Source organism: Stylophora pistillata, chromosome 10 (genome assembly GCF_964205215.1).
Source record: "Stylophora pistillata chromosome 10, jaStyPist1.2, whole genome shotgun sequence".
Lineage (NCBI taxonomy): Eukaryota > Metazoa > Cnidaria > Anthozoa > Scleractinia > Pocilloporidae > Stylophora > Stylophora pistillata.
Genome location: NC_142528.1, coordinates 29189045 through 29208644, shown reverse-complemented (window position 1 = coordinate 29208644; position 19600 = coordinate 29189045). Strand labels below are relative to the sequence as shown.

General features: G+C 38.0%; 2 protein-coding genes across 3 annotated transcripts; one reads left to right on the top strand and one right to left on the bottom strand.

Moving 5' to 3' along the window:
- The first annotated feature begins 149 nt into the window (after nt 1-149).
- On the top strand, nt 150-4581 carry LOC111332670 (uncharacterized). Its single transcript, XM_088735208.1, has 3 exons — nt 150-295; nt 3558-3618; nt 4183-4581. Exons 2-3 carry the CDS (start codon nt 3567-3569, stop codon nt 4461-4463), a joined length of 333 nt encoding a protein of 110 aa, XP_088591334.1. The 5' UTR covers nt 150-295; nt 3558-3566; the 3' UTR covers nt 4464-4581.
- On the bottom strand, nt 3629-18947 carry LOC111332665 (uncharacterized). 2 transcript variants are annotated; one of them, XM_022938061.2, is made up of 23 exons: nt 17490-18947; nt 16669-16726; nt 16121-16162; nt 15612-15732; nt 15303-15374; nt 14841-14912; nt 13958-14029; nt 13482-13553; nt 13106-13177; nt 12934-13005; nt 12652-12723; nt 12439-12510; nt 12228-12308; nt 11667-11741; nt 10879-11051; nt 10270-10410; nt 9539-9900; nt 9093-9302; nt 8269-8504; nt 7722-7881; nt 6392-6986; nt 5634-5782; nt 3629-5323 (listed from the first exon to the last, which is right to left on the bottom strand). In XM_022938061.2, the coding sequence occupies exons 2-23, from the start codon at nt 16709-16711 to the stop codon at nt 4934-4936; spliced, it is 3354 nt and encodes a 1117-aa protein (XP_022793796.2). In that variant the 5' UTR covers nt 16712-16726; nt 17490-18947; the 3' UTR covers nt 3629-4933. The 2 variants fall into 2 exon arrangements, with proteins under 2 accessions (XP_022793796.2, XP_088591316.1); XM_088735190.1 differs by lacking the exons at nt 13482-13553; nt 13958-14029; nt 14841-14912; ... (3 more) ...; nt 16669-16726; nt 17490-18947 and having other exon boundaries at nt 7776-7881; nt 12934-13130.
- Nucleotides 18948-19600: the final 653 nt, after the last annotated feature.

Sequence of the window (19600 nt, the reverse complement as noted above, 5' to 3'; positions counted from 1 at the left end):
CTGAGAGGAAACATAACATTTGTCATTTTTTTCTCTTTTGAAACTGTGGTACGGAGACAATAGAATAATTATGCAATATTGACAGCGCTCATACGTTAGTCTTATAACACCTCCAAAAAGGCAATTGTCTAGATGGACACTGAATGGCTATCAGTTTGTTATTTGGACCAATCCAAAGCAGTTAGCAGGCGCCTTTAAATTCATGCCCTGCCTCATGAATTGTACTCTTCCGAGGAACGAACGGGGATCTTAAGCTCATCTTCTGACCAACAGACACGAAAACGTATTCAGAAAGGTATGTGAACGTTATTAAATCCAAAAGGAAAAAAACTCTTTCTTTCGTTAGTTTTTCTTTGCTGTCTAAGAATTTCAAGATTTACTACGTTACGGAAATATTTGTAGCTTTAAAATTGAGTTCACGCAGTAAGTAGGAATAATCTGACCAAAATGAAGATGAAGAGTTTTTTTTAAATATTCCTAAGACAGAAAATTGAAAAAATTAAAAACAGTTTTGATGCTCGCGCGAAATCTCATTGATTATATTTCCCTTGTTATTTCATTGACGTATTCCAATGGTATAAAATTTGAAATAAATACTTTTTTCACAAAAAAAAAAAATAAAGAAGGAAATTTAACAGTAAAAAAATTCCATTAGAAATCCTGAATACTTTATGGTGTCGATTTGAAAATTGCCGATTTTTTTCTCAGACTTTAAGCCACCGTATCATGTAATCGAGAATCTTCGATATGAGAAAGGATCTTTTTAAGCAAATATTATTCTATTTCTCCTTGTCATGACAGTCTATTTTAGCACAACGTGTAGGACAAAAACAGCTGGGAGATATTGTCTATGCTTCCTCGATATTTATTACACAACCGTGCTTTTCGTAATCCATATACCTCAGAAAGCAACAGCTCTTTAACTTATATCTATATTATATCTACCGGTCCAATATCATAACATTTGCCCACAAGCAAGGTCGAAGGGTCCGATATACGAAGTGCCTCACATTAAAAAATTGACTTCCTCTTCTAACGCAAGGTTTGCTCTGGGAATCTTGATGTCAAATGAAACACGGTCCCCGATATTAACAGGATGTGGTCTGTTATTGGCAAAATCCATTTTAAACATTCAAAGTTTAAAAGGTGTTTTTATTTGCGAAAACGTACGTGCTGTTTGTCGTTCGTATTAGCGGCTTTGAACGAAAGTACGATAAATGACAGGTTATTAGTTTCACGGCCAGAACTTTGTTCTAGTTTAGGTTTTTGGCAAACAATCTAGAAAAAGCATTGAATAGCTTGAGTGTTATCAATGATAGTGCGAATACGAACCAAAAGAATTCTGTCTGTTGATCTAGCATGTGCAATACATTGCGTAAATTTCCGTTGCCGTTAAAATGGGAATCAGTATGGTAAAAAGTCAAGAGAGAAAAAGTCCCATGAATTGTAATTCTGCATGAAAAGTTTTTTCAGTAAGAAAAGAAACGTTTATGTTATTTAGCGCTATGAGATGATTCTCACTGGATATCTGCTTGTCGACCTCAGTTGCTTTGGAAGAAGTTTATGTTGTTGTCATTTTTAAAGAGATTAAAACGGATGTTTTTAATGCCCAAAATCAATCAGTGACTTTCAAAAAACACACTCGAAAAATGATATTTCCCTTCAGGAAGGGTTACGTTTCCAGGAGCAGAATCGAAAGATCAAGTTACAGCACTTTGTCCGCGGAAGGGACAGGTTCATTTAATGTTTTTACTGAGTCTATGAAATATAACGATGATGAAACTCTAATTAAGCGTGGGTTGGAAAGAAGTCTGCATTATTTAATGTGAGCCTATCTGACCTCAGAGCTTAATTAAGAGGAAACATCAGATCGGTTGACTTAAATCCTCAAAACTGCAATGACAAAACCTATCTTGCTTGCATAACTAGCCAAATTTTGATTAACAATAACATCAGATATTTTAAAGGAGAGTTAGTCTTGCTTATAAGACGAGCGTTTGAATTCCACAAATCTTACAACTGAATTGAGTTCCATGAAACTCGGCTTTGTTACTAATTAAAGCTTTAATTTTGTGATCAATTCCTATTCAGAAGAGATGTAAATTACTGCGGGGTTCCTATTTTTCTTTCAAGAGTAAAATTTTTCTTTGCCTAAATGGTTAAAATTAAACCATGCACAAAGCGGATGTTTTGCGACCGAAATGAATGGCAAAGGCTATAGTAATTGTTCGGTTTCTTTGAGCAGTTCGTTTGGTGCCTTTAAAACCCCAGGTTATCGATTACTTTACAAATTCGACGACAATATCGATAGAGCTTAATGGACAGTTTTACAAGTTGCATAATCCTGGAAATGAAATTGCTTCAAGATAGGAGACACTAGTGACGATACAAACAGCGGGATGGAATTCATTGGTGTTAAGTAAACTCACAGACCATTATACAGTCTAGAACGTTCTTCGATCGAGCCTGGCTCGCATTCTATCTTGAAGACGAGACGAGACAAGCAAACCTTCTTCTTTGCTTAAAAACAAGTCTACATCTAAATACGCTAAAGGATAGTTTGAGAAAAACGTTAAGATGGTGCAGTTATTTTCTATTCGAATCTCGTTTGTAGAAATTTAAGAACTTGTTTCCTTGTCAAAATGAAGAAAGTAAAGAACAGCATGTGTAAATGTAGGGCGTCGTGAAGTTTATTGTGTGTGCGTATTGGAGAAATATAGGGAAGAATTGTGTTTACCATTTAATGAATAAATAATCTTCAATGAAAAGAGAGCGTTGATTAGAAAAAGCTTGTAGTAAGTACAGGGGACTCTGCACGAAAACTAAAATTTTTCTTTACAGTATGAAACAAAGGGAATCTTTAAGCTAAAACACAAACGTTTTGTAGAACTAGCAGAGAAATAAGATCGAATTTTTGACCTTTTATCGAAAATGTGACCTTGCCTCTTGAAAGGTTGGTTTTTATTTGTGGAGGGCCGTTTTAAAATCCACGTCCATTTCTCGAAAGTGTCGTTTACAAGCTTCCAGCACTGCACATGATCCCGAAAACCTGACCATGGAGGTGCAAAGTCAGGTGGTTGACTTGACGTCTAGGAAAATAGCCGTCTTATTTTGAATTTCACTGCTTAAAGACTGGTAATTTTTCTTTTGTGGTCTGGAACGAAAGGTCTGAAGTGAGTAGGATTATAAAAAGAGTGAGCTTAAAAAGAGACAGAAAATCGACATTTGCGCGGTGCTGATTGAAAAAAATTTTTTGGCTATTGCCCAGGAGCATAAGGAAAGCCAAATCACCACGTTTGATTTTTCCCTTAAAGTTATGACCTTTTGGAAAGAAATTAAGAAATTGAATTAAACGAATTTTTGTAACCGATATGACATTGTTTCGTTCTTCCTCGATTCTCCAGAGCATATTTTTATTTTTACTGTCTTGATGAATTTCGTATGTGCTAAAGTGGTCGCGAAATCTATCAACGTCACCGGATATAACGATTTGATGAGAGACTGATATTTGTTCGCTCTAAAATCACCACATGGCACTTTTTTTATCCTCTTTGTAGAATCAGACCATGCTGAAATCGATAGTTTTCGTCGTCTTTATTTTGGCTTTTGGAAGTCTAGGTAAGGAATGTTAAGAAATATAGCTTTTATTATACCTCTTGTTTCACTTCACTTAACAGTTTGTTTTTTCCCATTCATCCCACACTGTTTTATATTTTATCCTTCACTGCCTTTTTCTTTCTTTTCTCACTCATTTGACTCTCTCATTTTTGTGCTCTTCCTTCTTCCTCCTCACTCCCTTTTTACTTGATATTTCGCAGGTCTATTTGTTTTTCTTTGACGACTTTAGACCTTTCTGCTCGATTTTCAAGGTTTTTCTCAAGTTAATACTTCCGCCGACTATTCGGTTGAACAGCTCTCTCGTTATTGTTCTTCATACTTTGCTATTGTTTGCATTTGTGTTCGTTTACTTCTTTCTAAGCATTCCCATCCCTCCCTTAAATAGTATGTGCCCTCTAGACTTCTTTTTACATTTGTTACTCGAACTGCTGAGTATACAAGCCCCTCCGAGCTTCGAAAATGTTCTACGATTGTAGTGCGTTTTGATCATTTTCAGCGCTAGCATTTGAAAATGATAACAATGAATTTCTGTTCATGATGATTTTTCCTCTTCTTGTCTTCAAGGTGAAGCTCTCGAGTGCCCTACTTGTTTCAGTCGTGAAGATGGAAAACATTGCAACGAAATAGCCACATTAAAGACGTGTACAGATCCCAACGCTGTTTGCGCTTTGTACTATTCTGAGTCCAGTCTGAAGGGCGGTGTTTATATGAGATATTGTAGCTCTTTAGACCGAGTCTTAACCTTACAGGCCCTATGCAAAAATCAGCCGGCAGAAATTGAGGGGCTGGGCTCAGTAACGTGTCGTGCCGAGTGTGAAGGATGTTCCTTCACTTCAGTGGTATGAAGCAGCAGGTGTTTCTTTGTACACATGCTTTTCCTTTTACAAGCTCGTTGTAGAACTGTAGTAAACGCTTAAAGCGCAGCTTGTGTTATGTTGAAATAAAGATATAATTGGTCAGTAATCTCTGATAACAACGTAAACGGTAACTTACGAGAAAGTTAGTTCAACCAGTTTTCTGAATCGCTATATTAGAAACTTACATAACGATTACAGGTTGATCCCTTAGAAACACGAGCAGGTAAAATGTGATGAAGCTCGAAACAAATGAAAACCCTTCATCTTCTGGCCCTTTATGAAAGACAAGTGTAATTAATACTAAATTATTGCCTCTTCTAAGGTTTGCAATGAAAAGACTGCTTTATAAAGTCAACGAATAAGGACAATGCCTTTGACAATTTAGCACTTATCTAGAATGAGGTCTTCAATTTTTCCCTGGTGTATACGGTACTATTGCAGATTTGAATCATAACTTCTTATTTTGCCTTCTCTTCGCGTTTTTTCTTGGTAACAACCGAATAAGTCAGGTCAAGCGATTGTTCGTGGCTTTTGTTTACTTCTGTAACCACTTTCTTTGAGGCAGCTGCGGGGTGATTAATGGAAACTCCCATATAACCTCTCTTGAACTGCACTTCAGGAATATTCGAGTCGCCTTTTAAGCTTGCCATTTCGACCTCTAGAGATTCATCTTCGTGTTTGGCTTGGCTCCCGCATGAAAACTCTATCTCGTTATTGTCGTCCTCCAGAGAGAGAAAGGAACACCAATCGTTTTGTGTGGCTTCATTGTCGTTGCCTCCACTATTCCAGTTTTCAACGCCGTCCTCGCCCATTCCCATGTTACTTGAAATGCTTTTCATGGTGGACTCCTATATATAGAAGTAAAATCCTGCTTTTGAAAAGTAATCGAAATAGACAAGCCGCATGCTAGTCGAGCAAGAAATTGCTTAATTTCTGCAAGCTTTACCACTCCCATCCCAAACATTTTACGCATTAAAAAAAGAAAAAAACCTCAACGCAGACATTCTTTTTACGTGACGTCATGCCGCCCATGTTGATGACACTTAGCAGTCCTGGGGCAGAGGATCTCTGCGATTCAAGTCCTTTCTTTTACTTCAATAAAAAAGTACGCCACTTGTCAAGTAGACAGAAATATTACGTTGCTTAAACTTGTCTCACCACACGATTGTGTCCGCCACTATCAATGTCCTCCTCATCTGTATTTGCACTTTGTGCTGATAGGACCACCCTCAAACAGCACTCCCAGTTGCATTGTGGGTTCTTACAGACACCATACAGACTTTGTCCCAGAGATATAATATATCGCACTGAAAATAGAGTAAAAAGATAAAGCGCTCCTTCAGTTGTGGTCGGCTCCCTTTATGATTATAACACAGCAAAAAATCCACCATTTTTCGGACAACGCTAAATAGCAAAATTAAGAGAAGAAGCGCTAACCGAGTGGACTCAAGATGAAAATGGTCGGCTCCCGGCTGAGTTGTGTTCATCGACAGCACACTAATTACTCTCACTGATTCCTTCTATTCCGAAGTATAAATGGGTACCTAAGGTACATTATGAGGATTTTCTGAAAAAATACCCGGGGCTAACCTGCATAACTTTACATCTTTTATACCCATAGGGAGTAGCTCTACCATGTTCAAGAGGTTGAACAGTGAAAAGATCCCGCAGTTAGTACATCGTACTTTTTGAGGCGTTCGTGGGGTGAACGGAAAAGTTCTAATCATGATCGATTGCTGACACGTATTATCGTTAGATTGTTATGTTGTCCCAAATTATCTCACAGGCAGAGCTATTGCTACCCTTCTTATCGCAACCATAAGAAAAGATTTGTGCCGTGTACTGAGAGATTACTTCACTCGCAGACCTCTCATGACCACAACATGGTGCAGGCTATGAAATAATTGACAACTTACCGACAACCAATCCTATGACCATCAAATTGGCCGTCACCAGCAATACAGTGATACCAATAGAATCTTTGTCTTTTTCGATAGAATAGTTCAGCATTTCAGATGGAATCCTTAACAATACGCCAACACTCAAACTGAAGAAAGTGGCTACAAGAGACACCAGTTGCAACAGGTGTTCAAACTTATCGGGGATTGGCTGAGCCTGGGCATACGCTACAGCGTAGAATCCTGACGCCATTGCTACCATTCCAACATAGGTCCGCCCCTCAGCGCCAATCAGGGCCAAACCGGAAGTAAGGATCAACTTCCGCACCATCTCCACTAATTCCCAGTACCAGCAACGCTTGTCGTAGTTTTCATAGATGAAGCGCATGCCTTCTGTGATTTGATACCGCTTTGTTTCAGTACTTTGATCGCGGTTTTTGACTTGAGGTCGATAATACAGCAGATAGAGAATGCAGACAATGAACAGAGGGAAAAGCAGAGGGTATGCGGCTCCCACGTAGGCAACAGTCACGTACTTACGGTAGGACTTATCAAAACATTTTAAACTATAATCCATTTTTAGGTAGTAAGTGCAATCTTTCATTGCCACATCCTAAAGCAGAAATAAAATTAATTTACTGGTTATAAATAAATAAATGAAAATTTATATAGCGCCCTATCCAAAAAATGTGGTTGTGTTTTGAAAATCTGTTTTAGCAATAGGAGCTATAAATCACACGAAAAACCTTTACTAACCAGTAATCTGGCCAGATCGAAATAAAGAGGAATTCCTTTAATTTCAATTGAGGTCCGCGAAACCAAAAGTAAATGCGTTATAACAGCTAATCAGGGTAAAGCTAAAAAAAAAAAATTAACAAGCCAGTGGTCCGAACCATGAATATCGCACGTGACCATACTGCGTTTGGTTTTGGTTTAGCCCCTCATTGGTTGAAAAGGTGGCGCGTCTTTCCATGAACCTAGCACTGTTCAACTGGGAAGATGCATATTGCAAGTGATTTTAAAAATGTCAAAGCGATACCTGAGTGCCCCATTTAGACAACTCAATTGGCAATTGCTGTTAAAATTGAGTGATTTAAGAGATCAGGTTTCAACAAAATTAGTAAAAAGTTTTTGAAAATATACTGAGAAACTATCATGAAATACATTCTGTACAAAGAGAGAGAATCCATCAAAAACAGCTGCGCCAGACGATTGTGCAACCGTTGAGCGATCGCGATTTCCATTTAATAGGCAACCTTGCCGTTCAAGTGTGTCCATGCTTAATGCTTTAATTGAGATTAACCAATCAGAGGGCGCAATATATTGAAATTTTCCTTGTATTTCATACCTGGCAGATTTTTTGACAGGCAGGAGGAAGCATACGCAGGATTCTTGAACTAACCTCCGGATATGTAATAAACATAACCAGGAAGGCAGTTCGATAGCAGTGTTCCTTGCTCAGCGAAATCTCTACCTCCTTTTCCTCCGAAGACAAGTTCTTCTTGAGTCTGAGTTAACACACAAAAAACATAAAAGGTCAACCCTTAGTTGATTGGTTCCCAAAGCCCATCTAGCTATATGTTATATTCCGCTGTGTTAGAAGAGCTAAGTAAATGAAAAATTCCTTTGACAATCAAGGGCACATTATTTCGGGTTGTGGCTGAGGGTTAAATTGATTTGCATCTCGCTTCTTTTCTGATTTTGATGTCCATTGTGACCTTTAAATGTACAGACAAACCCAAGAAAACAATTTATTGATTTATTACAATGTACTGATGATGAAAAATAATAGCGATGATAAAATATTGAATATATTGTCACGTTTTATACTGCGTATACATGACATTGCTCGAAGTTAACAATACACGTATCAAACAGAGAAATGAAATCTTTACCTGATAAATAGTTTCCTGCACTGAAAATACACAAACGCTGATACAATGATCCCTCCATTCAATGACATAATTAACAACAGACCAACGTAGGCGTTCATCTTTAAGCTGTCTTTGAAACAATGGAAAGGAGCAATCTGGACCACGTTAAACTGGACGAACTTGAAATAGTTGTTGAGTTGTAGAAGAGCTTCAGGCCACTGGACGTACGAGAACGCATCTAAAGTACCAGCTGTAACCTAAATAAGTGCGTGAAAAAAGCTCACGTTTGAAAATTTCTTCAACAGCATTGCGTCCGAGCGTAGAGGGTATTCGCCAGGTGCCAGTGCGGAAACTGAACAAGAGCTTAGCCCCTTTAGTCTGAAATAGGCTCTGGGAGGTTTAGCGACTTCTTTCTCGATGATCTCCCGGTGTATATCTCTTGCTAGTAATTAGCCACAAAAACGTAGAGTCGATTGAATCGAATACAATTTTCTTTTGGTGTTTACCCATGATGATTTTGATCTGCCAACCTCAGTTGAATATATCTTACAAATAATTAAATTCAGACTCAGATTTGGGTTTTCTGAATTAATTCGTTTCTCCATGGTTCTCAAAGAAAATTTGATGTTTAGTTGCAAGTTTTTTTTATCTAAATGCTCTGTAAAGCAACTCTCAACTGATTTTCCTTTGTATTATTATTTTATTTCATATTCCTTCCCGATGGAATTGCCAATAATCATTTGTCAATCGCCCCGTTGTCTAAGGCAGCGGCTGTACACTCGCTAGCTTTTCCTGGGAAGGCAAATAAATGTACGATGTATAAATATATCAGTGATCTGACCTACCTGATAGAAGCCTATGACGATCTTTAAACGGGCTAGCACAATATCAGATAGTGTTCGTCCCTTGATCTTGGCTCCCCTCTCGTCACGAACAAGAATAAAGATAAGGATGATAATGACGAATGCGATGGCGGCCATCTGTGCTAAAAGCCAGAGAAGACTCGGGCATTTCGTGCATCTAGTCAAAGATTTATAATAGCCTTTGTTGCAAACCTGAAATAAGAAGCAAAAGATCGGTAAAGCAATGTCGTTCTATGATTTTATACCGCTTTGTTTGTGATGAAATTGCCGAATGAAAGTGAGAACACCCAAAGTAAGTTTAACGAACCACAAGCGAAAGAAACAGAAGTTCCGATCAAAGGTACTGACGATGAACCAAAATTTAGGCATGAAAGTATCAAGCAAAACGCACATCATTTATAACGAGTTCTTTTCAGTTCGCTTCTTACCTCGCACAATGGTCCTCCATAACCAGTATTACACGGTTTCCTAACAGAGTTTAGGGAACCTAAACACGAAGAAGCAGTGGGACATGGATATGGCCTGGGGAAGATTCCTGTGAAATTGATATCTTTGTGGTTGTATTGTTCACCGGGCACCATCAAGGTGTCAACAAACCTTTGATATTCCCAGCTTTCGTTATAATCTCTGAATCTCCACCAATACCCTTCCTTGACCAATATTGTCTCGTTGCACAGGATTCCTCTGACGTCCGTAGGACATGCTTCGCATTGTGTAAAGCGACCTTTTCGGTAAAACGAGTCAATACAGAAACAACCTCGATAACTCGCCCACTCATCGCTCTTGGATCCTAGTATATCAAGGTAGTGGCTAGTTTAGAATGGGAATTGATCAAGGAATTTACATACCTTTTGAAGGTATTTTATGGATGATCTAAATGAAATAAAGGTGAATTTTTCCAGAGCACGTATTAATGGAGAATATTAGGAATCTGGAAAGGTAGCAGTTTAACGGTAAGGACAGGAGTTGTGGTTATGAGAGTGTTGAAGAAGACGCTGTAAATGAAAAGCCTTAAGAAGGCTTGTTATTTTATGGTGAACGAAGGATCTCTAGTCGTTCAGTACTGGATCTTTTAGACTGACATACAAAGAGTTATGATTACACTTTCCAGCGGGTGAAGGAAGTACTCAATCTTGTTTTATCCGAAAAATGAGCTTACCGGCAGGACAAACGCGGCACATTTGCCGGCGTTTCCCAGGGAACTTATCTATCTCCACGTAGGTACCCTTGGGACAGGGAAGACATCCTGTGCGTCCTGCTATGGTTCCGAATTGGCCAACAGCATTCTGATAAAATCCACCTGTTTCAAACGTAAAATCCTTCTTAATTAAAAATGTCAGTTTTTGCCAAGAGAAGGTCCACTAAGAGATTGGATCCCTCTCTATGGTCACAATTGATAGGCCATCACTATCGCGACTCAAGGAGTGTAGAACGCTGCTTGAATTTTTCTATGTAGAATGAATGCACTTTTCTCAACATCTTTGCGATTAAGGTGAGAACTTTGAATCTCATTTAGGAGAACATAGGGATACCCAGTCCTGTCGCCATTTCGCTCATATGGAAACTTGGGTATCTCTGTGTCCTCCTGTATGGGATTTTCCGGAACTTGACTTAGAAATGCGTCCTGAATGATTAGTCCTCTCTTGGTGTGACACGAGTAGTCATGAAGATAACGGTTATCAAATATACTATAACCAACAGATTTTTGGCTATATTTCTGTCTGAACGTCCTAATGAACTGATCAATTTTGGGATCTACTTGAATTACCTGGAGGACACTTTTCGCAGACATAGGAACCGTTGCTAGCTCGTTTTTGATAAGTTCCAAAGTCGCAAGGAGTACATAAGTGTTGGTTACAAGTGAATCCATTGCGTTCCAGTCCTTCTCGAAATCTTTCGTCTAATGGGGCTGGAAACTGGAACACATTTTCGGCGGGAGAGCTTTATTGAAAGAACTCAGCATTAACTTTTTTTTAAAGTAAATTCATAAAATATAAGTAAGTACTTCTTTTATCACATCTTGGTTTATGCTACTCTAAAAAAGTAATTTTTGGAAACGAACTTTGTATCCTGTTCCGTAACGTAGCTCCATTCTCTGCCTTTAAAAGCACACACAACCCACAATTCCTCTATTCGCTCCGACGAAGGGCTAACGCTCGAAACGTCAGCTTTTGTAATCGTTACGGTGGCCAATTTACCACTTCAACTTTGTTGATATATCCAAGTTATCCTGTTCCATACATCATTTAATATAAGTTCGGTGAGACCTAGCTGAGCAAAACTGGTCACTGAATAGCAACACAAACAACTGATACACTGTTATTGAGAGAATTTTCCGTGTACGTTTTATGGATTGTTAAAAGCTCAAATAGATTATGGCTGTTTGCAAATATACATGTATTGAATCGCCTAATCTGCATTTATGCCTTAATATCAAAGCAGAATCGGTTCCAGACGAACATTTCTTTCTTTACTCGTAAACTTAAAGTGAACTCTGCAGGAGCAGAGGACGTTTACCACAACTCATCGGTTCAACTGAGATACGATCTTACTTACATCACCAGCCCGACCTTCTCGTGATTTGTGAAAGTTTTCATGTTTACTCGCACAAGAGCTGTCTCTAAAACGTAGCTTTAAAGTGAAGAGGAACATTAATTAAACAACAGCATGCGAAATAGATCAAATTGTTGATGTGTGGGGAGGGGGGGGGGAGCTCAATTATCTCAATCGTTTCCAAAACATCTCAGATACACTGGAGAGGCATTAAAACCATTTAGAAGTACTTGTTTCTTTGCCTTAGAAGTAATTGTTTCTTTACCTTAGAAGTAATTGTTTCTTTGCCTTATACAAAACTGAGAATCAAGATAGAGGGTTTAGATAATTAAAAAATATCTGATTGGCTTACTTACTGCCTGGCTTTAAACTGCCCAGTTGGATAAATGACTAACTGGCTGATTGACTGGCTGACCAAATAACTGACTGGTCTACTATCTAATCGATTGACTTACTGACTGACTTACAGCTGGCTGATGACCTTTTAGCTAATGGAGGGACTGGGGCTGACTAACAGCTGGCTGACTGATAGGCTAGTTAAAAGCCAAAGTGATTACTACTCACAGAAGGGAGAGGTTACCAAAATCAGCGTAGTTGAAAGAGTCAGACTCTAAATCTGCTAGCTTATGGTTGTTAGAAAGAGCCCTTGGGAGAGAGAAGAAAAGAAAATGAAACTTTTCTCAGGCATCTTTTTGTTGTGGTTGAAATCTTAAGATTTCATTTCGATTGGCATGCCTCCTGTCGACACTTTCACGGCTGTCGTAGTTAAACTTACAACGTTTTCAGATTTGAAGCTCCCCTGAAAGATCCCGGACCAATCACAGTAAGGTTATTATTGTTAAGAAACCTATGACGGTAAATCAGGAAATACATCATCTTACAAGGAGCGTGATCATAATTTATTTGTTAAAAAACATGAAGGGTGGGTCCTAAAAAGGACTGTTGTCGATGATAAGCTTTGAAGAAGTTTAAAACAACTTTTACTCACACATATTTGAGGCTGGAAGCATTTTGAAAAAGGTAGTCAGGTATACCTGTTATCTCGTTATGTTGTAGAAACCTTGAATTTTGGAAATACAGTGATCACATGGTGTTAAATTACCAAACATTATGAACTTAAATATTGAGCAAGACAAGTCAGTTGTGTTTGGTTTGGTTGGGAGTTTTAAAAGTCTTCCGCGAGGCAAAAGGTAGAAATAATACGAAATTGTTTCTGCAATACACAGGGTCTCAACGGCATGAAATGTCATTGAGTAAAGACTCCACTTACAAAAATTCCAGATTATGTGCATCTTTTAGCAGATGAGCATGTATTTTTGTCAGCTTGTTCATGCTTAAACCGCTAAACAAAATAAGTATACAAAAGCATTAAAGATACTGATAAATAACACGTGAAACTGTAAATAAAGAATGGGTAGGAAATCAAATGGGATGACACAGACAGCACTTTCAAGTTAACAAGGCCGTGAAGTATGTTGCGAGGCAGGTCCCAAATATTGTTGATGGGTAACCACCTGTGAAAAAAGAAAAAAAGAAATTTTTATTAAGTATGGAGCTAGGAGAGGCAGTTTTTGAACGAAAATAGCAGGAATTACATTGCATACAGTTTTGCAGGTTTGTTGTTTCAATCATTAAAAAAATTGAAAAGCATTGATGCAAAGTTTGGAGTATTTCCCAGCAACAACTTCGCAGTTACGTTACCGGTATTTCAGACTCGGTTCCTAAGCTTAATTTATTAGTCTAACGTGTCGAATTTATCTTTCCTCCTGTTTTTATGAAAAGTAACCATCTGATTCATTAGAAAAGTCATTTTCTCACAAGTGTTCCAGTCTTGGGATTCCTTGAAAACTTCCACTCTCGAGGCTTGAAATCCTGTTCTCACCAAGGTACCTGGAATTTGAAGGAAGAAACAATCAACAGTCAAATTGATTTTCTCCCAAATATGGAATTAATCCGTTATGCATGGAGAGAATCGGATTGGAAACACATCTTGTTAATTTTCGAATTTGGCTTTTTTCGCGAAGGATAATAATTCACAGGTTAGGTAAATAATGAAACATTATTCCTTCCGCCTACGTCCTCACTGTATGTAAGGCTAACAATACTAAAGCGCACAAAGAAGTTGCACAATAAATGAAAAAGGAATAGTGAATAAATGAAAAAGGAATAGTGAATAAATGAAAAAGGAATAGTGAATAAATGAAAAAGGAATAGTGAATAAATGAAAAAGGAATAGTGAATAAATGAAAAAGGAATAGTGAATAAATGAAAAAGGAATAGTAAATTCTTCTCACAGTGTCGAAATGTTGGGAATTCCATTGAAAATTCCTTCCGTAATGTAACTGATGTGGTTACCAGACAGATCCCTCATACCAATGAAGAAAAAAAAACAGAAGAGAAGAAACAGAAGAAAATCAAGCCAAATAAGTAAAATATAGACAAAAATTATTTAGTGTATTGTAACGTTAGATTATTTAACAGCTCTAAAATCCTAGTAAAACAACTTTACTAGATACATAACTGCCTGTCCGGTCTTCGTAATTCTTGACCATCTTTAGAGATAATCGGCTATTTCGCTTACCTACTTTGCTTTTTTCAGTCATAGAAAATTGTTATTCTCAAGGTTCTCATCTAGACATAGTAGACATCTAGTAGACATCTATATTTATACAGGATAGCCTCTTCAGCGTAGTAAACACTGGTATCAACGGGGGTCCTGTTAACCACCCATCCCACCCCTGGGGAAGACATCCATCACACAGTAATTTAGTGCGTGGGAAATTTAACGTCTCCTGCCCCTAACCCTGCAGGAGACGGGACCTCCATTTATTCGTCCCTATCCGAGAAGACTAGAATATCTAACCATTTCTTGATGTTATAGAAAGGGAGCATATTTTTCTCAATTATTTTAAGACCCTGAGTGTTGGTCCGGCTGGGGCTCGAACCCTCGACCTCCCGCACAACAGTTCAGCCCTCTCTCCATTGAGCTAAACAGGAGGCGGTTAGCTCAATGGATAGATGTTATAGATTATGTTATAGATTATGTTATAGATTATGTTATATATGTTATAGATGTTATAGATTATGTTATAGATTATGTTATAGATGTTATAGATTATGTTATGGATTAGATGTTATAGTAGAATGCAGTAATGTGTTGGCTCGTGTTCCACTTACAAGACTTCCAAACCCATCAAATCGCTCAGCAATCCTTTGGGAAGGTAATCAATGTTGTTCCTAGCAAAGTTTCTAATGAAATACATAATATCAATAAAGCGTTATATTGAGAATAATTATGCCCGTGGCGGGCTTCACGCAACACTTGAAGAAAACTGCCGTAGATTTCAATTGAAAGTCGTTACTAATTTATATATAAAGCACTTCCCAATTTTACTGATTGAACTTCACTTTACATGTGAAATAACCTTGTGGAACTATAGTACTCCACAGGGAATAAATATACCACTTGTTCTTATAATTAATCAAGAACATCGTGAAGGTATGTAAACTAGAGGAGGAACCTGGAAACCAACTGAGAAATTTCCCTCCACGTTTCTTGAATTGTGAATGACTGTACCGGTTGAGGGAACGTATTCGTCATTATTTTTCCGACAATAAACAAGCCTTAAACATACTTACAGGATTTTTACTTTTCTAATAGTTGCCAGGAATTTCCTCGTCAGGCTCACAATTTTGTTGTCTGACAAATCCCTGTCAGGTATTTAAATGAAGCATTTTTAGATTTTCAGAAAGTTCAAACAGTTTACTTGAACCTATCGCCGTGTTTAATTTCTTCAACCAATGCTATAATATTCTGGAGCTGTAGCACTATGCCTCTAGTTAATTACCGCTTTATTTACACCTGTAGTGGTGATTTCAGCTTATTAACACGCACATTTACAATTGAAAATTCATGTTCCCTAGCTTTTTTGATTTATTGGTACTTACACATGGGTACTATCTTTTGACACACCCAAAGGAACGAGCCAGTAATTTTTCTTTGAGCAATCAGTTTTCAGAAAGGTGAGGTCTGGCGAAGCCTTTGAGCAAAGACAACCGGAGGGGCACTCTATGACACGAAAGGATTGGACAGCATTATTCACAAGAGAAAAATTTGTCAGCTGGCGAATCTATCTTAAAGGTAGTCCACAATTAAAATCATTGTCTGATTTCAGGTTTCTTCTTTTTCTAGATTTTTTTACTGGATGAGCCATTGTTTTCCTTCTCAGTTCCCTTACTTCACCTTCTGGAGAGCTGCTTGTTTTTACTTCTACCCTTGCATGAGACCTCAGTATCTTTAAAGTCGAATGTAAAAGTAAAACACGCTTCATTCACATGCTAATGAGTCAAACTATAATCAGTTAGTTCAAGGGGGGAAGGGGTGGGTATGCGACAATCCTTTCTCTTTAAAAATCCTTTCTATCCTATTCAAATTAAACTGTTTAATCGCGTCTTACCGAGTGAATAATCCGCAGGCCAGGACAAAGCATCCAGATTCCCTATTTAGAGGCAACTCAGAAAAACTCATTAGATACTTTTACTTATTCAGAGTCGTAGAACTAGATAATCTCCACTTTTTGGTAAGGGACGGAGAAAAAGACATTTTGTTCTGAAACGCGTTCCTAATGTTCAAATGAACTTGACTTATTTCACTGCAATATGCCAAGTTTATTCCAAGATAGGCCATAAAAAAAATTAGGTCAAGCAATTTTTCTGCTCGGGGCATACGTTTGAGAGGAGAACCGCCTACACTTTACCGGACTCAATTCCATCGTGTCCTCATCTATCGGTAATTGATGTTGGTATTCGTCTTATTGATTTTTACTACTGGCTTTTGGATCTTTGCCATTACCTTTCATTGGTTTGTCTGCAATTTGCGCAAGAAGAAATAAAGTTCCTGTTGATTTTGGATATCTTTACCGCCTATTGTATTCTTGGATTGTTTTACACCCATTTGCCCCAATAGGAGGGCTTGGAGTAGTTTTAATTTTCACGTTGGAATTACCTAAATTACTCAGAAGGGATATCATCATTAAGATGGGCGCCATGCAGCTAGCGTCGATCTGTAAAAAGAATTGATACTGTTGTTAATTTAAAACCGACTCTGTATTGAAAAGTGTAACGTTGTTGCCCATAACCTCTTAGAGGGGAAGAAAAAAAAGTAACAGAATAACAAACAAAAAAAAAGGAACAAAACAAACCTAAAAGTAATTGGAAGTTCGTTCCCGATTTTCGCAACGATAATATCACCTGCCAAATAAGTTGCTGAGAAGGGAAGTCTGCTTTTTTTTATTAAAACTTTAATTGAACTTGCAGAATCTCATTGTAAAGGCAGTTTGTGAAGTCCTACATTACTCATTAAACATCTGGTCAGAAGTTTTTTTGATAAAGAACAAAAATAATTGTTCCAAAAACTAAACAACCATTTAGTCCGTTTGACACAAAAGTCACGAAATATGATAAAAAAGGGGATAAAAATGTGACGCGAAACTAAACTTTACCCCAAAATCGCCGCATTCAAACAAGGACAGATTTCACTGAAAGAACCTATCGATAGAGTTATTTTCTGGCCTAAAACAGACCACCTATACCTTTGTTCAAATTTTCTTTCTTACACTCCAGACATGTGAAGATAGACTGAATTCGATCTGTGGTCTAAGAGATGTTTCTTTAATGAAGTGTTTTGATTTGGAAAGCTTTTAGTATGATAAAGGGAATCCAAATAAAATACAATAACCAGTTTTCCCAGATTAAAAAAAAACCATCTCTTTAGTATACCTGATAGCAATAAGAAAAGCTGACTACGTGACACCTTTCAAGTCTTACCAACGCTGTTTGAGAGTTTCTGAAAAACGTTCCTCCACAATGGTACAGAACGTTGTTGCTGCGTAATCTACAATGACACTTCTAGCTGGTTGGGATCAAGATTAACACTTCACATCTGCACATATGATTAAAAAACATTGATAGTTTCGCAATTTCATTTGGTGAGTCATATGATCGTTTACCTGTTCACATGTTGATTTTCTCTACTACAATTAAAACTGAAAATAGCTCCAGGGATCGTTTGGGGTCTTACATAGTTAACCAATTTGGCAGTTGGTCAAAATAAATTTTAAAGAAAGGTCACGAGTTCATACCGGTTTCGCCGGTTAACTTAAACCAGTTGAAATGATATATTATTGCAATCAATCAAAATCTTCCTTTATATAAGCACTTTTGGATCAATTGTCGTAAAACAAAACACAAAATAAACGCCATTTTCAATCTTAACAAATGTAGAAATCAGAAGAAGCCAATGAAACCTCAAATAAACTCATCTAACCGTCTTCAAGCGCGGAAAACGCGCGCATGCGTGGTGACCAATGCGCAATTAATTTAGCCTTTGCATCTGATTGGTTAAGAAGGCGGTTAATTGTTCCAGAAAGCCTGATGAAATGCTCGAGGCGGAGGTATAGCCCTGCAATGGACTAACAACCAGGAGAGGGAAGTTGTTAAAACCGCACCGGCGTGTGCACTAAAGGAGACCGACGAGAAAAGAACCTGCTTCCTCGTCTAAGTCTCTTCTCACACAGATCTTTATCTTTGTATAATGATTATGGGAAGGGCTTACTTTTTAGTTTGTGCTTTACGCGTGGAAACTCGTTGTTGCGATGCGACATGGCTGAAATTCTGCTGGAACCTAAGTTATTTCATTCAAAGCAAGGAAGAAGGCGTGTTATTATCCAACTACACCTAGACGAGTACAAATAACGCCATAGACGAGTACAAATATCACGCGGTATTTGTACTCGTCTATTGTAGAGTACCGGTTAAAGAGGTTTTCTCGCATCGCGCAAGCGAAGAATTGGATTGTAGTGATGAAAAAACAAAACAAATGGAGGACAATTTGAATCATATTTCCGACGACGAAGAGTCAGAATGGCTGGCAAATTTAGATCCAAGTTCATTAGATGAATCGAACGAAGAAAAACAGCTTGACGACTAGAAAATTTCTTCATTTAATGAAGAAAATAGAAACAGCAACACAACAACGCGTCAATTCCGTTCCGCTTCGCATACTTCTGTCACGCACTCCCCGTAAATAAATATCCGCGAAATTCGCCCGCACTGAAATAACAGTTTGGCGTGTTGGATAATAAATAACTTATTAGACGTTTTGTTGTGTGTATCGCTGAGTATTTTTACTCGTTATTTGTATTTTGACTCGCCCTTCGGGCTCGTCAAAATACGGCACAGCTCGTAAAAATACTCAGCGATACTACACAACAAAACGTCTAATAAGATATATATATTTTCAGCTTGAATTACCTTTTTTTGAGGTACATCACGCTCACCTCTCAGTGGAGACACTAAATTGTATTGATATCGCAAGTTTACTCTAATTGGAATGTTTTGTTTTGTTCGTATTTTGTTTGCGGATGGAGGATTTCGAACGCAACATAACGCAGTTATCACGAACTTCTCTATGCGAGGGTGTCTTGGGGTAGATTGAAACCTAATATAAGTTCACAGTTACTTATCGTGATACTACTGATGAGGGTAGTGGGGTGTGAGACATTCTAATCCCCACCCTACCATACGTTAATCTCGGGGCCTTCACTAGATAATTCAAGTAGCGCCAAGTTTCAGCTGAGGTGTTTGTTAAAATAAAATTCAAACCACTTAGACAGATAAGATAAAGGCGCATTAGTAAAAACAGCAATGGGTTGTCGAGGTGTCTTTTTTGCCCAGAACTCCACATGATCGCACTTGTGCAGCGAACAGCAATACATGCCTCATCAAACAATCGCCATCATGCATTGCTGAAAGGATTCGCATAGCGCGTAAAATGCAGGATCACATGCAGCGGTCGCCACTATTTATGATCTGTCGTCAGCTTTGCCAAAATTTCACCGACGTGGTAATTATCAGGAGCTGCCAAGCTTTCTATTGTT

Bases quoted from the DNA above. Each gene is read 5' to 3' on its own strand.
- LOC111332670 (XM_088735208.1), top strand. From the start codon at position 3,567: ATGCTGAAATCGATAGTTTTCGTCGTCTTTATTTTGGCTTTTGGAAGT. The intron at 3,619-4,182 runs GTAAGGAATGTT...CTTGTCTTCAAG, and splicing joins TTTGGCTTTTGGAAGTCTAG to GTGAAGCTCTCGAGTGCCCT.
- LOC111332665 (XM_022938061.2), bottom strand. From the start codon at position 16,711: ATGGCGCCCATCTTAATGATGATATCCCTTCTGAGTAATTTAG. The intron at 13,178-13,481 runs GTGAGAAAATGA...CTTTTTTCACAG, and splicing joins ATCCCAAGACTGGAACACTT to GTGGTTACCCATCAACAATA. The intron at 12,511-12,651 runs GTGAGTAAAAGT...TTACCGTCATAG, and splicing joins GCTTCCAGCCTCAAATATGT to GTTTCTTAACAATAATAACC.